The 18,809-nt window shown below is 59.3% G+C and overlaps 5 protein-coding genes; 3 read left to right on the top strand and 2 right to left on the bottom strand.

Annotated features, from left to right (window-relative positions):
• Positions 1 to 92: 92 nt before the first annotated feature.
• On the top strand, positions 93 to 1,382 carry CHC_T00007481001 (hypothetical protein). XM_005711079.1 is given in 2 exon segments: positions 93 to 869; positions 870 to 1,382. 1 exon segment carries the CDS (start codon positions 93 to 95, stop codon positions 867 to 869), a length of 777 nt encoding a protein of 258 aa, XP_005711136.1. The 3' UTR covers positions 870 to 1,382.
• Positions 1,383 to 1,844, bottom strand: CHC_T00007480001 (hypothetical protein). Its single transcript, XM_005711078.1, has one exon. The coding sequence runs from the start codon at positions 1,842 to 1,844 to the stop codon at positions 1,383 to 1,385; it is 462 nt and encodes a 153-aa protein (XP_005711135.1).
• A 481-nt stretch (positions 1,845 to 2,325) lies between these two features.
• Positions 2,326 to 2,460, top strand: CHC_T00007479001 (hypothetical protein). The gene has a single exon (XM_005711077.1). The coding sequence runs from the start codon at positions 2,326 to 2,328 to the stop codon at positions 2,458 to 2,460; it is 135 nt and encodes a 44-aa protein (XP_005711134.1).
• Positions 2,461 to 2,465: 5 nt separating this feature from the next.
• Positions 2,466 to 3,236, top strand: CHC_T00007478001 (hypothetical protein). The gene has a single exon (XM_005711076.1). It carries the CDS (start codon positions 2,466 to 2,468, stop codon positions 3,234 to 3,236), a length of 771 nt encoding a protein of 256 aa, XP_005711133.1.
• A 13,676-nt stretch (positions 3,237 to 16,912) lies between these two features.
• On the bottom strand, positions 16,913 to 18,775 carry CHC_T00007477001 (hypothetical protein). The gene is made up of 2 exons (XM_005711075.1): positions 18,077 to 18,775; positions 16,913 to 17,947 (listed from the first exon to the last, which is right to left on the bottom strand). Exons 1-2 carry the CDS (start codon positions 18,773 to 18,775, stop codon positions 16,913 to 16,915), a joined length of 1,734 nt encoding a protein of 577 aa, XP_005711132.1.
• Between the last annotated feature and the right edge of the window lie 34 nt (positions 18,776 to 18,809).

Raw genomic sequence — 18,809 nt, 5'->3', positions numbered from 1 at the left:
GCTATGGGTTGAGACATGGGAAAGCCAAGCTTGAAATATCTGCCCCGCGTACCCGTTTTGAGCAACCAAGCATCGGGAGACCTGCAACGGAGATGTGCTCAGAACGTCCCATACACTGCCTCATTTCCAGTCATCCTCCCGCGGGCCAAACCCGTTTATCTCTCAAACCCTCAATCCAGCACCTACTTCCCCAAGCTGCCGACTCTTTCGTTCTTCCGTCGCTTTCACTTCGTATCTCTCCCCTGCCAGCCACATCTTGCCCCATCTGCCCTCCCCAACACCCCCCTCCATCGTCATCCTCCCTCACCCACTTCACAGTTCGGCTGCGTGTCTCAAATCGCCCATCTCATAGTGCATTCGTTAGCATTTTAGCAGGCTTGCCAGCTTGCACATTCCCATCTTTCACCATATTGCCCTCCCTGTTCATCAGTTGCGCCCCTCCGCCCTTTATCCCCAGCAGCAACTACGCCGTGTTCTTCCTCGGGAAAGTCAAGATAGTTTACCGCAAGATGATAAATGCCCTGGGGAGGAAGGGTCGCTCCCGTTCACGAAAGCGAGACATCAAATCAAACAGGTCCTTGAAGAGCGACACTCCGCCCCGTCTATCCATGCAGAGTTCCCCGCCCCCACAGGAACCTTTTGTAAATCATGGTTTGGACAAGTGGAATAAGGACAGGCTCGCTTGGACTGCCACCGGTCCTGACTATGTTCCGAAGCGCCCTCCGCCTTCATCACCACAAAATCAACTAGCAGATGCTCAAGAATTGTACAATGCTCTTCTCAGGGATCAGTATCACCCGCTTCCAAGGAGCGTACCCCTCGGTGAGTTTATTGGCATCTTGCAACATATTCGCGAAGAATCTTTATGATCCTACCCCATGTTCAAGTCAAAGAGTGCTTTGCCCGTTCCTACACTCTACTTAAGTCTTGGTGAGCATGTCCGGCCTTTTTGGAGAAAATGCACTATGGTCACCACGTTTAGGACAAACCTTCCACATCCAACCCCTGCAGGAATCATGTCCTTACACAGGTTGGGAGCAATCGTCGCGATTGCTTCTTCCACGTGTCGCTGTGACACGGAAACAATATTGCTATGCCTCTACGAGTGAGCTGATAGATCATTCATGTACATCGGAGACATGAACAAAAAGCAGACGTTGTCGACGCAAACTTTCACTGTTCTGGAGCAAATGAAATGTTTCATACGGGCACTGGAAGCAGGTCACAACGGAAGCAGCCACGTCACAAGGCGGAAACGCTCAGCGAAGCCAGATCGGTTGCTGCTTCCTTGTAGTTTCCTCACCCGCTTGCCTTATTGACTCCTCCCTCAAGTTGCTCCAATGCCTCCCTCTTCTTCCGCTCTAAAATCAAGGCTTGAACGTCTAAGTCGGGGTTCCGAGACGGCTTTTTCCCAATGTACTGGAGGTAACTGCAATCCCACGGCTCGTCCACTCCTGTACCATGCTTTTCTTCCCACTTTTCCACAAAATATTTCCTTCTTTCTTCTTCTGCCTCTTTCTCTTCTTGTTCCAAACTCCCATCGTGGTCGTCAAGATATCCGTAATATTCAATATCCACTCTCCTGTGAAGTTTCCCACTGTTCTCTTCTCTGCTTGCATACTTTTTTTCCATACGAAGTCTGTCTTGGCGTTCGATGAGTTCTTGTACTCCAGGCAAGTTACGCGCAACGCCAAAATAGAAGTACCCCTGATGCTCGAAGGCACCATCCTTTCCATCACTAAAACTATGTCCTTTTCGATGCCGTGCATGATCCTTGCCCCCCAGATACACAATTCTGCCTTCCCAATGCTTTCGCTCTCGTAGTAGCTTGTTAATAGCGTCATTTAGCTCTCGCACCCGAGCGTGCTCCAAACCGGGATTTTGAATCTCCGCGACACGCCGTCTGATGTCGCCGATGATTTGAAGTCGCCACTTCTCTGCTTCGTCGACATCGTCGCAAAGAATCGCAAGGTACGGCCGTCTTTCGTTCCCGCCACGCCCTTGCTTCTTTGTTTGCAGATACCTGCTCAGCATGGACTGCGCCTTTTCTTCGTTTCGAGCCATGGTAAAGGCTCAGGGAAAATCTTCACGTCAAGCAGAATGCCACGATGACACTGAAGGCGGTCTTCAAGTCAGTAAAGCCACCTTCGCGACAGCATCCCCACGTGCCTCCTTCTGGGAAGCTTCTCTTTTACGCGATTCTGTTGAACTATCACACGCCAACTCGCATCTGGATCGTTGAGCTCTGGATCAATGGGGAAGGTGCTGTTGGCCGTCCCGTTTCTTCTCATTTCTCCAAGCACTGCTGCTGAGAAACTGTTTCTGATGAGGGGAGGGTTTTCAAGAAAGTTTCTGATTTTTATGTTTTTTCGAGTTTTGGACAACCTCAAAGGCGAACAAAGCGTAAGAGGGGTTCCAATCTCCGCAGCCTTTACGCTTTCGTATGCAACTTGTCTATAGGTGAAATGCTCAACTTTGCGCTGTGTTCTACGAGAGTTCTGGCTCGAAACGCGCGCCAATCAAGAAAAGCGAGCTGCCCTGCGACGCAAGTTCGGAACGAACGACACTTTCTAGGCAATGCAGTGTCCAGCCGGCGCGCTCGCGCACTGGCTAGGAGCGCGACGATGGTTGTAGACGAGCCTGCCGTCGAGACGGAAGTGGACCCCGGAAAAGTGAAAGGAACTGATTTGCGCGTGCTGCGATACCCTCACCCGTTGCTACGCGCGCCGAATGCGATTGTAGAGGTGGAGGAGTTTACCGACGAGCTGAAACGAATTGCGAAAGAAATGTTGTTAGTCATGTATGCATCGCGGGGGGTGGGCCTGGCGGCGCCGCAGGTGGGGGTGAACAAGCGGCTGATGGTATTTAACCCCGATGGCGAGTCGAAGGCTTTTCTGAAGGAGGTTGTCATGGTGAATCCGTCGATTGTGGGCAAATCGAAGAAGACTACTGTAGAGCCGGAAGGGTGTCTGTCATTTCCGGGGATGAATGGGAACGTACGAAGGCATGAGTGGGTGAAGGTAGAGGCGACGCGGCTGAATGGGAAGAAATTTAAGGTGAGATATGAGGGGTGGATTGCGAGGATATTCCAACACGAGTACGACCATTTACAGGGCACGTTGTACCCCGACAAGCTGGAGTCAGCGGAGGATGAGGAGAAGGTGAAAGATCGATTGGCAGAGCTGGTGGAGGACTATCGACAAAACCCGTACGAGGGCATGGAGCCGGCGCTCTGAAAGCAATGTACAATGATAATGGAGGGAACTTGGATAAGCAGTCGCATTTATTAGTTGGAACGCATTGTTGTGCTGTGTCTGCGTCTAGCAGGTTTGCGTCATCAATCTAGTGGCGAACATTGGACGACGGTTTCGGGTACGAAAACAGAGGTGATATCAGTAGCCAAGATGGTAACAGACTACGGGGAAGCTCTAGGACATAAACTCAATTACCGTATCGAAACAAGCGGCAGTTGAGTCGACCAGTAAAGGGTCCGTGACTTGAGCAAGGACTGCATCCTTGGCCGCCTTCAAGCCCGCGACATCGGCCTTCGACGAGATGCCGACTTCCTCATGCAGCATCTTCATCATGCCCAGGTTGTTGGTATGGACGAAATCGACACTCTTGCAAGCAGCGCCATAAGACACAATACGAATGATATTCCGGAAGTCGAACGTGACAATCTCCGAGAGCTTCTCATCCGCCTTTATCTCCTTCGCGGTCTCAAACGCGGCAGAGACAGCGGTCTCGACCAGCTCCTCCTCCTGCACGATCATGAATGCGGCGACGGAACCTCCAGGAAGCATGTAGGCGTTTGTAGCCAGCTCGTCCAGCGGGGTGAAGGCGTAGGCTGTGTCGTTCTTACGGCAAAGGGTGGCCTGGGTGGTGTTGAAGCCGACGCCGGGGCTGAAGATGCTCTTGTGGCCGCGGATGTAGGACAGCAGCTCGCGGGCGCGGACCGAGAGCTCGACCGAGGCCTTCTGCGACTCGGTGGCAATCATGCGCGGCGTGGGACGACGCGCCGAAGGGGCGGCCGACGGGCGACGCGCAGACGGCCGCGAGAGAGTGGCGCGGCGCGTCAGAGAGACTGGGGTGGGGGTGATAAAGGCCATTGCGGGGGGGGAGGGGAAAGGGTTGTTAGAGGTGTTGGAGAGAGGAGGAGGGAGTGAGTTGGTGCAGGGGAGGGGTCGGTGCGGGGATGGCGGGGGGGAAGGGGGTGGAGGATGGTTGATAAGTATTGCCGGGGCGTGACAGGAAGGGACAGGAAGGGATAGATTGAGTGGTGGTCGGGGGAGGAGAGGGATCAATCGGCAGTGGATTGAGTTGTGGATATGAACAAGGGTGCCGGTTGATGTACGATGTTCTTGGTGTCGCTGTAAGCAAGGCGAAATCGGGCACGTGGGCGAAGGCGAGTGCGGTCGCCATTCAAATACAGGTCGCCTCGGCCTCTAGTTTTTGTCAACCGCCAACGACGGAGTGCTCACTACGATCTTTCGATGTCCAATGCCACCGAGACAAGTGCTGCAAAGTTGAGTCACGGCGCTAGCACGAAAAAGCCCCAACGGCCATCCATCTCGACGTGCGCACCTTTGTGTGGCTGATGCTTTCTCGCTGATGCCCCGCTCTTTGCAGGGGCCATAGTGAGCATAGAAAAAGGGTTATTGTACTGTACCCTTCTCACCGGCTCAATTTGGGTCGGTTTAGAATTTTCAAAAAATCGGTCATTTTACCCCAGTACTGGCCAGTTTCCCGGTACCAAAAAATCTTTGGTTGGCGGCTTTCCAGGCCATCCGGCTCAATTTGGGCCACCTCCCCGCGGCACTCTCACCGCAGTTGCGACAGGCCGAGCAACGTTCGCGCCGCGGAGTCGTGCCGATCTCCACGAGAATTCCCTTTGTTCTCCTGCAACCCAACCGCCGATCGCCTTGGCCACTGTTTTAGGGGAACATCATCAAGAGAAGCCCAAAAACTACTCTCTAAGTTACGCACAATGCCGTCGCCCTTGACAGGCGCCCTGTTTTCTTTTTCACAATTCAAATTGCTCGACGAAGCACGACTGCGACATTCGAAAGCCTTTGAGCTTACGTCTTCCACATGCGATACACAGATAATGTTGTAGTTGGCGTGAGAGACTTTCGAAGTCAACACTGCCGCCGCTTGCATTTTGCCACCTTTTTGCGTCCTGATCGATTCATAACCGCCATTTTTGGAGCTCGTATCTCGCTCATCAGAATGTTTTGAACTTGATAATCTGACCGAAGGACACAAGATTCCTTTGCAAGCGCTTGTGACACTGGTATCCTACCGTCTGTTAACGCATGAATTTGAGATTGTACTCTCATGTTGGTGACCCGTGTAGTACAATGGCGTACCACGACCATCCCGGGGAGATGTGAACCGGACGGAAGAGCGGGTACTACTGTAGCGACCGGGCTTGCACGCGCCCGTAGCGGAGTACAGTAGTACCCCGCGGGTCACACGTGCTACAACCGCTGGCGTGGCCACGGGCACACGTGTGTAATCCGTACGGTTATAAGTAGTAATTAGTAGTTAATGGCACGAATTTATTAATTGTGTACAGTAGCTGGTATACAGTAAGTAACAGCTACTGTAGCGGGACAGGTGTCCTGGCGTCCCACTTAGGGGTTAAGACCGGGGGCACCTGCCCCGTCCCAGTAAAGAGGAGGCAGACTCGCCTCCCTTCCCTTTACGGCTAAGTGCTAACACCGTTCCGGTTTTCCTTTAGCTCGGGCTTCTAACCCGTGACCGGCCGTCCGGGTATAACACCACCGACCGGCTGCGCGTCACCGGCCACGTGAGCCTTCTCTCTTTTCGAGTCCATCCGTACGGTTTTTATCCGCGCGTGGGTAACCCAGCGTCGCGTGCTCCCTCACCTCTAACCCCCCTCGTTCCGAGTGGTCGGGACGAAGGTAGTTATACCACATTTTGGTACTCTTGTGGAGGGTATAACTACAGAGGTTGAGCCCGCACTGGATCGCCAGCGCGAGCAATGACCGATCGGATTGAAAGAGGTCGAAAATCACCGCGTCGATCGCCAGTGATCATCGACGATGAACCGTGCGGATTCCGCCGGAGAAGATACCGCCTCCGGGCGAGCAAGTACCCGCAGTGGCAGAGGCGCACAGCGCCCCCGGATCGACAATCCGGAAGCCCTGCTACGCCCGCCGTCTACCAGGGGCCAGAAGACCCCTTCCGTTTCGGACACCACCGCCGGGCTACCGGCTGGTGGGGGAAACCGCGTACAAGTACTGTACGACGCGTTACTCCCGCGATTACAAACCTGGATGGAGGAATTCCTCGCTGAGGAATTACCCCAGGTCGTCCAGGTTTGCCTCGACCGAACCGTACCCGGGCTTGTGGCGGAGCAAGCGGACGCCGCGCTCCGCGCCCTGCTGGACGAGAAGATCGCCCCCCTCGTACGCGACGAGGTGGTGGCCGCGCTCGCCGCGGAGGAGGACGAATCTCCCACCGCAATGGCTCTAAAGGGAGCTATTAGCTCCGCCGTGGCCATTCGTCTGGCCACGACATTTACAACCGAAACGGGAGGCGCGGCACCGCCGCCGGCGCCGCGCCATGAAACCGTTCCGGGCTCAAGCAATTATATCGCTGATCCGATCGGCGCCGTACCCGGGATTGATAGGATGGACCCTCACCCGGAGGGCAGAGCCATCTATCTCCCAACCGTTTACGGCGCTACAGGGAGGACTACAGAAAATGTCCTCCCCATACTCGCCGGTACAGGTGACCCCCGCGGGACAGAAAACCGCCTGGGGCTCCCCGAGACAGAAAATCGGGACCCGTACCGGTTGAGCACAAGACGTGCACCCGGCACGCGCAGAACCGAAGCGGAATACACCCGGTATTCCGACGCAGAAGACCCCCGTCACAGGACGGATGAAAACCGCGAGGGACGCCGCTGGCGATACCGCGATAACCGCGAGGCACGCCACGGGCGATACCGCGATGCCGGAGGGGGAGGATACCCCTCCGATGACGACCAATCCGGTTCGGAAGGTTCGCGCAGGCGGGGCCACAGGGCACGCCGCGATAGAAGCCGAGACCGTCACCGGCAAGAACCGTCCGACTCGGAAGACTACAGTACCGAGTCGGGTGAGGAGCGTCGTCGCTCAAGCAGACACCGCCGGGCTGCGCCAAGGGGCGACGAGCGACGGCCTACGGTAATCAGGCCGCTCAATGACCTGTTTACCAAGGCCGTCAACTACAAGACCTACCGCCTGGAACGGCGTAGCTCGCGCTACGACTCTACAGTAGCGCGGCACATTAACCGTTACCGGAAGAAACTGGACGTGCAGATGAGGTCCCACACGTTCAGTGGTCAAGATCCGATTGCGGTATTGGGATTCCTCGCACGCCTCAAGATGGCGTGCGACCACAACGGGATCACCGAGGGAGCCGCCGTGTGGTGCTTCCAATTCTACCTCACCGGTCAGGCTCACGCCCTACTCCAGTCCCGTCTCAATGGAAACACCATGGCGGTTGACGTGGAGCGGCGCGAACTGCTCAGGACGTACCCGCAGGTTGTCAACTTTTTGTTGCGTACCTATGCGACCGATGAGGTAATTTCCGAAGCGGTTGGTGACGTGACCTCCTTCCGTCAAAGTTCGAACATGACGGAGGAGGTCTACAGTAACCACCTCTGGGACAAGGCCCTCCGATGCGGTACGGTATTCTCCGACCGGCGGTTGAAGTCCCTATTCGTCGAGGGGTTACTTCCCGCCACGTGCGCGCAGGTCCGCAACTACCTTGCTACGCACCCGGATGTGGATTACCAATCCGTGGCTCGATACGCGCAAGCGATCGGGGAAACCAATCGGGCTTCCCGCCGGCAGGGGATGTCAGCCATGGCATCCCGGGAGCCGTCCGGAGCGGCCAGAAGATTCGAACGTACCGCCAGGACACGGCCCGTGCTGTCGGTTGAGTCGGCATCCGACATCCCGACAGCTCGAGAATCCGTGGCAGAAGAAATCTTGGCCGTGACGGACCACACCGCGACGCCGAGCCCGTTAAGCTCGCCGCCGACGAGTTATTACCCGTCGCCGGCAGCCTCGGCATCAGGCGCCGCGGGTCCGCCCGCCAACCCGGGCGATGTGCGCGCAGGACCGTACGGGAGACAGGGGCAGAACCCACGGGTCCGGTTCTCCAGTGGGGGATTCCCCGGACGGCCGCCGTGTCGGTTCTGCCTTGACACTACGCACCGACAAGAGGAGTGTCCCGTCGTTGCCGATGCGGGCCTGCGGGCCAAGCTTCTGGAGGCACGAGAGGCCAACTACCAGAAGCTACGCATCCGGCAGGGCCTCCGTCCGGGATCCCCGTTCAACCGCCAGGGGCCGTCCGCTTGGAGAAACTAGCGTCCGACGGCCCCCGCGGGCGTGAACGTGATAGAAGAGCCGCACCACGGCCCTACTGAGGACCACGTGGTGCAAGCCGCGGAGGAAACCCGCGAAGACCTGCTGCTCACGGGGGAAGCCGGGGAGGACGCGTAGAGGCGACGACGTCTCTCCCCGTGCCAAGCCTCAGGAGCTCAGGCACCCCCAAACCGGTTGCGCCAGTGGAAGCGCAACCGGGGAACCGAACGGAAATCCGGGCCATCTGCTTCTTCAAGAAGCAGAATTATAAGGTTTCCGCCACGGTTGGCCAAAAGCAGGCGCTGATGGTCGCCATCACGCCAGTGCTCGACTCAGGAGCCGGCCCGAACCTCATCCATTTGCGGTGTGTCGCCGAGTCATGGCGACCGTCGATAAAACAGGTTCGGAGCCCAGCGCTCATTGACGCGTCAAACCGCGCAATGAAAGCTCTAGGAGAGATCTCCTTGTTTGTCCGTATCGGTGAATTTATAGCGCGCATCTCGTTCTTGGTGGTGACAAGCCTCGCCGTGGACTGTATCCTCGGTACGACCTTTCTCGATCGCCACGTCAAGGCGATCCTCCCACCGCAACGGAAGGTCGTGTTCCACGACGCGCTACCAGTGGCGTTGGTCGGGACAACCCCCTCGAGGCACGACCGCAAGATGGCCTCGAGAAGTGCGGTGCGACACCTACCGCCGTCGGAAAAACCCGGGCGGAAGCAGGCGGCATTCCCGACCATGACACCGTCACGGAAAATCCGCCTCGTCAAAGGGGTGACAATCCCCCCAATGACGCAGGCCCTCGTGAGGGCCGCCACGCCGGTAGGGGGTCTATGCTTTTTGCAGAACTCCCCAAAAACCGCGTACAAGAACCTGACACTCATGGCCCAGGGGGTCATGGACGTGGTCCCCGAAAAACCGTTCTCGGTAATGCTCAGCAACTTCGGGCACCGCCCGGTGCACATTCCGAAGCATACCGTGATCGGCCTGGCCCTACCGTCGCCCACTCACATCCTGACCCTTGGCGAGTCGGCCGCGGAAGCGGCCGAAGCTAAGGAAGGGGGAGGGATATTTAATTCCAACCTCTCAACCGCAGGGAACGGCGCGGGAGAATCCATCGACAACCGCACGGACAAGGACGTGGCTGAACAAGCCACGCTGCCAAGGGCGCCCCTCGGGACGGACGGACTGGATAAACCCGAAGACACCGCCGCCCCTGAGGAGAGCCCCAATTCCTGGCGGGAGGACGTCCATATCGGTGCCGAGGACGAGGAGGTGCGCTCGGAGGTCCTCGAGGTACTGTCCGAATTCAAGGGGATGTGGACCGGCCGGTTGGGAAAAATCGGGGCCACGAAGCACCGGATTGAGCTCAAGCCCGGTGCTCGCCCGATTTACCAGGCGCCTTACCGCGCCGGACCAACCGCACGGGAAAAAGAGAAGACGGAGATCGACCGCATGCTCCGGGCAGGGGTAATCGAACCCGCCACGGCCGAATGGGCAAGCCCCGTGGTATTCGTCCCTAAAAAGGATGGTACCATGCGGTTCTGTGTCGACTACAGAAAGCTCAACGCAGTCACCGTCCGGGATTCCTATCCGTTGCCGAGGATGGACGAGTGCATCGATTCCCTCGGCGACGCTACTGTCTTTACCACGCTGGATTGCAACAGCGGGTATTGGCAAGTGTAGCATAAACACCCCCAACGGAGAGGGGTGTATGCACAGCTCGACGTAGACCCCGTCCGAACGGGAAGACGGGGGTGAAGCGGGACACCAGCTAACGGCACCGGGCAGCGGGCCCGGGTAGCGTGGTAGAGCGGGAACGGGGAGGACGCCGGTACGCGCGAGCGGTTCGACGCCTCGACGCCCCGGCGCGGTACTGGGTAACGATCCAGTACCGACGGGCGGAGGCGGAGCCGACTCGTGGGCGTACCGCGCGCGTCCTCAACCCGCGCTCGGTGCCGCTCTAAGGTAGTTAGCGAGCGCTACTTTAGAATAAGCGGGAAGGCGGACCTTGACGGTCGGTGGGTGACAAGTCCCTGCTTGTCCTCCTCCCCCCGCCGCCGGTCCGCTCCATATTTAATGTACATAATAACCTATCATAATAGTACAGTACCGATATACTGTAGCGACGTACTGTAGCGGTCGGTCGACACTGTAATACTGTCAGCCATCGGGGCTGACAGTACACGTGTGTGTGCGCGCTCTTCGGTCCCGCGCGTACACGTGTACACGTGCGCCCCTGTACTCGGGGTTACACGTGGTGGTACTGTAGAGCATCGAGCTCTACAGTAACCGATCCGATTCTGAGTTGATCTAATCTAAAATAAAGCCCCAGGGGGGGGTTATGCTACACGGTCCCCCCTTAAGCGGGGACGTCCGCGTCCACGGGTGCTCGCAGAGCGCAAATCATGGTTGACCGTATAATCGATACGGTCCCTTCTACTCCCTCCCACGACCCCGCTCTCGGGTCGGCATTCTCGGTGTCCCGCTCCGGCCTCGTTTGCGCGCGGGTCGATCTATCGCCCCTCTCTCTGGCGTCCCGAGACCTCGCCTCCCCTTCGTCGCCGTCGGCTGTTTTCTGCCGTTCGGTCGCGCGTGCCCCCTCTGGGCTCGCCTTGAGCGTCGACTCGTCCCTCCCTTCGGAGGGGTCTGTTCTTCTGCATCCGACTTGGCAGGCACCCTTTTCTTTCTGTACCCGAGAGCCGGCTTACTCCCTCGTCTGCTGGCTTGGCCCGCGTCCTTACGTCATCTATATGTCGCCCCTCACTACCTCTGAGGGCGCCCCCGCGCGTCCTCTGGCGCCCCTTGGGATTGGATCGGACGCACCGGTCGTCCGCTCCCCGACCATGGGTCACCCCACCCCCGTCGAGGAGGTGGCATCGCGGTCGCCTTCGGCCGCTCTCAACCCTTCCGCGCCGCCGCTCTGGTGGCCTCCGAGGCCTCTCCGAAAGCCTCGAGAAACCCGAGCCTCTACAGTATCCGAGGAGTTGGATCCCTCGCCGCCGCCCGTCGCTCCGCCGTTGGCTGCGCCCGTCGGTGGCGCGAGTGATTCGCACGATGGGAAGCTCGCGGCATGGCCGAGGGATGGTTCGTACCGTCGCGTCGAGGGCTCTCACGGGGCCACTGGTAGTTGTCGGCGTCCCGGGGCGCCGACGCCTTTTTCCCGGCTCGGCAGGGTCGTGGAGGAGGAGGTGTCCGACACCTCCACGCAGTGGCTGGGCGTCCCCTTGGAGCGGTCGATTCCGCTACCGCTCAGTCGCCTAAACTACGCGTGGCGTCGCCACGCGCGGTCGGGCATCACCGTCGGTGAACTCTTGGCGCGAGCGAGTTTGAGACCTGATCTACTCCGGATCCGCACCATATACGTAGGTGGCCGAGCTGAGGAGGCGTCCCTGGCCTTAGGGCGCTTGCTATCTGAGGGCGACGGTGCCCCCTATCAAATTCCGGACGAGATACCCGGCGACAGGACGTTCGTCTATAGTGTAGAGGAGGCCGAGTACGTCGACCGGATGTCGACGTACCTCTTCCATCGGGCCCCCCGGGATCCCCGTCGTTTCGTACTTTCGGAGGTAGCGGGGCTATACGTCAGCTCCCGTACTCGTGCCCATTCGAAGGCTCGGGCGGCCCTTCAAAAATCGGCCTGTTCCCTGATGCGCCTTCACCACATCTCGTTGGCGCCAACCGATTGGTCCGCGTATCGCAACGCTGCTGAGGAAGACGGACGCGTCTTCCCGTCAGCCGCGTTCGCCCCCGGTCTGTCCCGGAGCGACTTTCCCGAGCTTCCCGCGGTTATAGGGGAGGCACTCCCGTCGTTAGGGGTGCATCCGTTACTCCCCTACACTCTGAGACACTTTGGCTTCGCTTGTAATGACCCGGTACACCCGGCTTACGCGGAGCTGGTCTACAATTTCGAGTGCGAATGGGCGTGGTCCCTATGCGCCGCCTTCATGGACGACGTGTCATTGCATGGTAGGGCTTTCGTACAGCCCGTTGGCATGCTGTCCTTCCTTGGCCGGGTCGCGCCGTCGCTTCCCGACCTGACCTTGCACCCCATGGAGCGCGGCTCCCCGCACGTCCCATGGTCCTACTCCATGGTTCTCGATCTTATGCACCGCGCCGTGGCGGTGCCCGAGCGCAATCGGCGTTCTTGGACCGATTACACAACCAGCACCCGGAGCCTCTACATGATCTACGATTGGAAAGGGGATGCTTTCGTAGCGCGTCCCAGTCCGCTCGGGTCGGCTCCTTCCCGGAGTAAGGGAGGCGTGGGGTCCGTTGCCCGAGCCGCGCGCCGGAAGAGGTACCGCGATTTGGATGGCGAAGCTCCGTCTGTCGCCTTCCGAGATGCACGTTCCCCACGCATTCCCTTCTTCCCTTCGGGGGAGGGGTACAGTGCCGCGGTAGACGCTCCGTCGGTTCTCTCGCCCCCTCTTGGGGCCGACTCATGTCGTGACGTGAGTCCCAAGACCACGTGCAGCCTTGATCTGAGTCACGACGAGATCATTGCTATCCCAGGGGTGGTCCGCGCTCTGGGCCGTTCGGTCGGCCGAGTTTGGCAAGTTGGAGGTCTGCTCCGGACACTGGCCGGTTGGTACATAGAGCGGAGTGACGAGGCTCGTCGCCTCGGTGCACAACTCCGCCATGCCCAGGGGGAAATCGAGACCCTTCGTGAATCGGCGTCGTGCCAGAGCAGCATGCTACAGCAGTTATCGGCCGAGCGCGATCGATATCGCCTGGAGCGAGACGACCTTCGGGCTTCCCCTACATACGTGCCTCTCCCTCAACTTCGGGACCCCTATGAGAGACGTGCGCACGACTCCTCGGTGGTTGGCGGACCAGCCGTCCCGCCCAAGTCGCGTCCGGGGTGGTCCTCCCACCCGGAGATAGCGCTTCCGCCCCTCCACGAGGTGGAGTCGGACGTGCCGTCGCACCCCAGCTACCGCCCCCCGGAAAGGCGTGCCTCCGGGTCGTCGGTGCCCTCCAACGGTGCGAACCGTTGAGCAGGCCAGCGTAGCGACCGGCCCTCGACATCCCTAGTCCTTTCCTTTCCCGTAAAGCCCCTAAGGCAATTCCTCGCGAGTCTTTCTCCTACGCCCGCGGCAGTCGCCTCATTGGCGGCGCCGTCCGCCAGCGGGCGAGTGCGCGGGGACGCGAAGTCCGTATTCTATCTGGCGTCCCTCGCCTTCGGGACGAGGGCGCTCCGGACCCTGTGCCTCGGTTCGAGTGACGTCGCTCCTCTACGGGAGAGCCGCGCTTCGGCTAAAATTAACGAGCTCCCATTGGCTGAAACACTCCCGACTCTCCCGCCTGGCTTGAGGGGCGTGTGGGGCGAGCTCGTTCCTCTTGTCGTCTCCCCCCCTTACGGGGGACCTACCGTATGATGCGAGGTACGGTTGCATTGACGAGTTGCTCTACTACGTCCGTCACTATCCCCTCGTACCTGGTCCACAGCGCACAGAAACTTCTGTACTCTTTTTCTGTCTCAGTCCGCCCTTCGGCTTTCTGAGTTTCGATAACTCCCGCTAGGGCGATTGTCCTCGCCCCTCCGCGTTTCCCGACCGCGGGGAGGCATCGAATGAGCTCCCTTCGCTGTGGGGCCGCCGACCCGGTTCTATTCTTCGCGTGCAGAGGGCGACCTGCGCCGGGGAGTCGTCCCTGGGGCAGCTGTTCGGGCCGTGGGTCTCTGCCCGCGTTCCTTCCTTACTATCATAATTACTCCCGACGTTCCCTCCCGTGCCTGAGCGGGGCGACTCGAAAGTCGCCGTTCGAGCCGGCAGTAGTTCCCCGGTGCTCCCTTCTCCGTGCGTCCTTACAGGGCGCTCTGTGGGGGACTCAGCACTGCGAGGGAGGTTCGTCATACTGAGTACCAACCTCCGTTCCTCTTCGAATTTCGTTGGACCAGGCGTGTCGCACACTGTCCTTCGCATCCTCCGCTCACGTGCCAAACATGCGACTGTTAGGGTCGGGGACACTCCCGTATCAGCATCAAAACTCACCATTGCTACCCTCTCGCCGAATCTAATTCGCGAGCTTCCAGCAAGCGCATGTGGCATGTTGGCGGATAGCGGGATCATTTGTCCCTCCTCAATAATTTCCGTCAAACCTTTGCCTAGTTTCCAAAGCCCAGTGGTTGTCTGCCCTGCTAGAATCCCTCAATCAGCCCATACGCTTCGTAGGACACTGTGGGTTCTGCGGTAGACAGCGTAAGCGCACCTTTTGCTCTCCTCTAGGCCAGGAGTTGAGCAAACGTCCCGATGTTGCACTGATAATGTACTTCGAAGGCCACTTACGAAACGTTTGAGTTCGGAGCACAAGCTCTGGTGTTGACGCCCCGAAAAGCGCGCGTGGTCCCTTCTTTAGTGACGCGGTAGACATCACAAGAGGGGGTGCGTCGCGGCTATGAGGCAACGAAAATAAGAAAGCAGCCGTCTTGTCCGACCCTGATCGAGCCATCGCATCAAATCATCTCCGGCGAGTTCGTTGGGCTTTTCCCTAGGGAGGCGTTGGAGACGGGCACTCTGTCGCCTTCTTTGCTTGGCAGAGGGCCATGCATATTCCCCTAGCCTCGTGTGAGCCTGGGCGTGGGTTGTGTGTTTCATCAATCTTCGACTTGTCTCCCGGGGGGGCTTGCTCAGACGGTGCTCCCGCCCCTCTTGGTCGTCGCGTACGCGGGCGGGCGGTGCGCAGGATTTCTCGCGGCGGCCATGGTCGGCGGTGGCGAACGATCTTCTCTTGGTCCCTGCCGCGCGCACAGAACAAGATGTCAGATTCAGTGCCGTGGAAGGGAAAAGGGGGTGTGTAGGCGTCGTGTTTGGCTCGCGTGCGTAGCGACCGCGTGTTGCGTTCTCGAATACGCGTTCGTGTTGTGTGATTCGCATTCATACGGCGTCCCCATGATGCCGCGGTCGGGGAGGGGGTGCTGGCGTCTGCAGCCTGCGGACCGTGGTAGCCTGAGCTACCTCCTCCTGATTGCGTGGCCACTTGACGGCGCTTGACGGGGGCGCGCTCTGCATGCCCCTCGGTGGACCTCGTCATCCGAACCGAAATTGTCCATTGTCTCCTGAACTGTGGCGGCGGCGTCGGCGCCAACACCGCGTTCTACGTCCCCACCTCGGTCTCCCTCAGTGAGCCCTTTCCTTCCGCGCGTTATTCGTTCGGCGCGTTGGGCTTCTCCTGGGGGAGGGTCGCCCTTAGTCAGCCCCGGCCCGCGCTTCCTGTAGTCGTTTTCGGGCGATCATCTGTTGCGCGGCATGCGTTCTGCAGTCGACGTAGCTCGCAGGGCGCACATAAATTATAATGGAGTGGTCAGTAGCGGAGGCTGTCGTGGTATCGCGTCCTTCTGAGCCCCTCACCTTGGGCGGCGGGGGCGCGTAAGCGCGCAGGTGGCTCGCGTTCTTCTTCCCTTCGTCCGTGGCCGTCCGGTCCGAGTGTGTAGGTGGATAGAGGGAGACTGCCGCTTGGGCGGCGTGCCGTGGGTCGGGATTTCGAGGAATCCGCTCGGTGCGGGCATACGATTCCGTCACCCGCCCGCCTCCCTTTCCGGTCGGGGGGGACGGGCGGACGTGCGTACACTCACGCGCTCATTCGTTGTACCCTCGGGCAGCGCCGTCTGGGTTTGCTCTTGCTTGTCGCCCGGCGTACAGTACCCCCATACGCCATGCGCGTGCGGGTGTAATTGCCCCGTTAATTTTTTTCGTTATTTTCAGGGGGTGGTGGCGGGGTGATTTGGTGATGACGCAACCGGTGTTGGAGCATGGCGCGCACTCGCTCACGTGCCGCGTTCTCATCCCCCGTAATTTTCCCTATTATGGGGCATGTGTCGGCGGCGGTTTTGGGGTGTCTCGCGTCTGTGCGTATATACTGGTGCTCCTCAGGCTGAGTTGCTTTCGCTTACCCCTCCTTCCATAACTATCCTCGCTACTGCTGTGGCGAATGCAGCCTCGCTCGTCTGTGCATCTGCCGACGCGTGTTGCGCGCTTCCTCGCGCACGACCCACACCGGGAGGGTCATGATCCGGTCTTCTGCCGGGCTCTCCGACGCGGGTGCTGATGGAAAGCTCGACGTGAGCCTCCCCCTTCTCGGTTATACCGAGACCGAAGCGACGGGCATTCTTGGTCGCTTACTCTGCCCACCGAGGGCTCTCGTGATCCCACTGTTGATCTCCTTGTTCGTCGGGCGCCCCTCCTCGCCGTGGTTGCTGGACTTAACGGATCGTCCGGCAATCCTGTTCGGGGGGGGTCGTCCGACTTTTCCGATCCGAACCGGGTTTCGCGGTCCTCGTAATGTCGGTCATTACGAGGGCCCAACATTTTTTCAGGCAGTTCGTACTGTCCTGTTCTTATGTCTCGCGTCCTTGACGTCCGAGAAGTCAAGACGACTTGACTTGAACGCGTCCCCGGTTGTGACCCTCCGATAGGGTCTGCCGACCTCCTTCGCTTCCCGTTTTAGTCTGTTCGTGCAGGCTGGGGTTAATCCGCGAAGGAGCGGTTGAGGGCCCCCCCCTTAAGCGTGAACGTCCGCGTTCACGGTTTAGGTGAGGTCTCTGCCGGTACGTCTCCGGAGGCGTTGGGCGTAACGAGACACCAACTCCTCCGGGACGTGAGTCCGCGCAGTCCAAGTGGGCGCGTCGTAATCCGCCCACTTGATGAGGAACTCCGTGGTTCCATCTTCCATAACCCGATGTCTCAGTAGCCGTTCGACGGCATACTGCGTTCCCGCGGTGACCTTATCGGCGAGGTCCCGCGGGGTCGTCGTACTTGCTCGTGGCGCGTCTATCGGAGGCGGCGCGTACACGCAGCGGTCGGCGGAGACTCGCTCGGTGACCCCATCACGATCGATCGTGATGATTCGGCGGTCATTGGCGAGCACGCGGTAGGGTCCGACAGCGGGCGAGGCGAGCTTGTTCGATGTCTTAGCCCCATCGGTGGGGTTGAGATATACGTATTCTCCGGGACGGAGCCGGGAATTAATACGTCGTATGCGCTTATCGAAGTCGCGCTTGTAGCGAGCCTGCGTCCGACGCAGGCTCCCGTAGGCCTTCTGGATAGTCGAATCCAAGGTCTTGAGGAACTCGGCACGTTGGTTCCCCCTATTGGAAGGGGGCGCGTCGCCGTCCGCCCGTCGGAGAGAGAACTCCGGCGGTGGCCTGCTGAGCACGAGCTCAAACGGCGTGGTGCGTGTGGTGCGATGTACGTGGGAGTTGTACGCATACGTAAGCGGCCCCACGTACACATCCCAGTCGTCCTGGTGTTCACCCACGTAGTTCCGCAGCATCGAGGCGATTGTTCGGTTATAACGCTCGACCTGCCCGTTCGTCTGGGGATGGTACGCCGAAGTGTACAAATTCGTTATCCCTAGAACGCGGCACGTGCTGTGGAAGAACTTGGCATTAAACTGAGGGCCGTTGTCCGAAAGCAACGTGCGAGGGACGCCATACTTGAACACCCACGAGTCGCAGAACGCAACTGCGACCGTGTGCGCTGTTATCGTGCGGAGCGCAACGACTTGCGTTAGCTTACTGAAGCGGTCCGTAATCACGAGCAGGAACCATTTTCCTGTCTTCGTCTTGGGGAGCGGCCCCAAGATGTCGATCGCGAGGCTCTCGAGGGGCCTCGTAGCTGGAAACAATCTCAATCGGTTGAGATGTTTCCTCAGCTTCACCCGGTTCATCGCGCAGGTTCGACACCCTCGCACCGTGGCTGCTACGTCTGCAGCCAGGTGGGGCCAGTAGTACTCGCGTCGAAGTGCGTAGTACATACGGTTCTGGCCCGGGTGCCCCGCGATGGCCGGGTTGTGGCACAGGCGAAGGAGCCTGGCGCGAAGCGTCCGAGGTACCACCACCTGTACGATATCAGGGTCGAAGGGGTGTCTCCGCTTGAGCACTCCTTGGTGGTCCTCGAAGAACGCGGAGTCCCGGGACTCTGACTGTCGTGCCAAAACAGTTTGGCAGAAGTCATCCACGCGTTGCTCCTCGGCTATCTCCTCTATCGTAAGAGGGGCCGGAAGGTCGTCCTGCGGTGGGGCGACCGGGGAATCGAGCGCGCCGGCCTCGGGGTCTTCGGCGCGCTGGATGTCGGCGGCGTCGAACTCGTCGTTCTCCTCCCAAAACGAATTGGGTCCTTGGAGAGCGGGGTCTTCGTCGTCACCTCGCGGTTCGTCGCGCGTCCGTGCGCGCGACCTTGTTCGGGCTTCGGCTTGATTCCGTGTCGTTACGAAGACATGGACGGCCGGATGATCACAGCTCGCGGTACAAGCGTGGTCCGCGAGCTCGTTCGATACGTCTCGAACTGTCGTGCCCCCGTCGAAAGTGGGGATGTCGTCATCCACCTCGACGGTGGAGCGAAGGTCATCGGCGACCTTCGGCGACACGAGTCGTGACAGGGCATCGGGCATCTGATGCACGCGTCCGGGGCGGTACTGAATGGTG

Source organism: Chondrus crispus, genomic scaffold (assembly GCF_000350225.1).
Source record: "Chondrus crispus Stackhouse genomic scaffold, scaffold_76, whole genome shotgun sequence".
In the NCBI taxonomy this organism is placed as follows: domain Eukaryota; phylum Rhodophyta; class Florideophyceae; order Gigartinales; family Gigartinaceae; genus Chondrus; species Chondrus crispus.
This window is presented reverse-complemented; position numbering and strand designations above follow the sequence as displayed.

Coding starts and splice junctions, on each gene's coding strand:
- CHC_T00007481001 (XM_005711079.1), top strand. CDS start 93: ATGTGCTCAGAACGTCCCATACACTGCCTCATTTCCAGTCATCCTCCC.
- CHC_T00007480001 (XM_005711078.1), bottom strand. CDS start 1,844: ATGACGCTATTAACAAGCTACTACGAGAGCGAAAGCATTGGGAAGGCA.
- CHC_T00007479001 (XM_005711077.1), top strand. CDS start 2,326: ATGAGGGGAGGGTTTTCAAGAAAGTTTCTGATTTTTATGTTTTTTCGA.
- CHC_T00007478001 (XM_005711076.1), top strand. CDS start 2,466: ATGCTCAACTTTGCGCTGTGTTCTACGAGAGTTCTGGCTCGAAACGCG.
- CHC_T00007477001 (XM_005711075.1), bottom strand. CDS start 18,775: ATGCCCGATGCCCTGTCACGACTCGTGTCGCCGAAGGTCGCCGATGAC. Junction 17,948..18,076: donor CTGCAGACGTAGCAGCCACG/GTGCGAGGGTGT, acceptor CCGCTCCCCAAG/ACGAAGACAGGAAAATGGTT.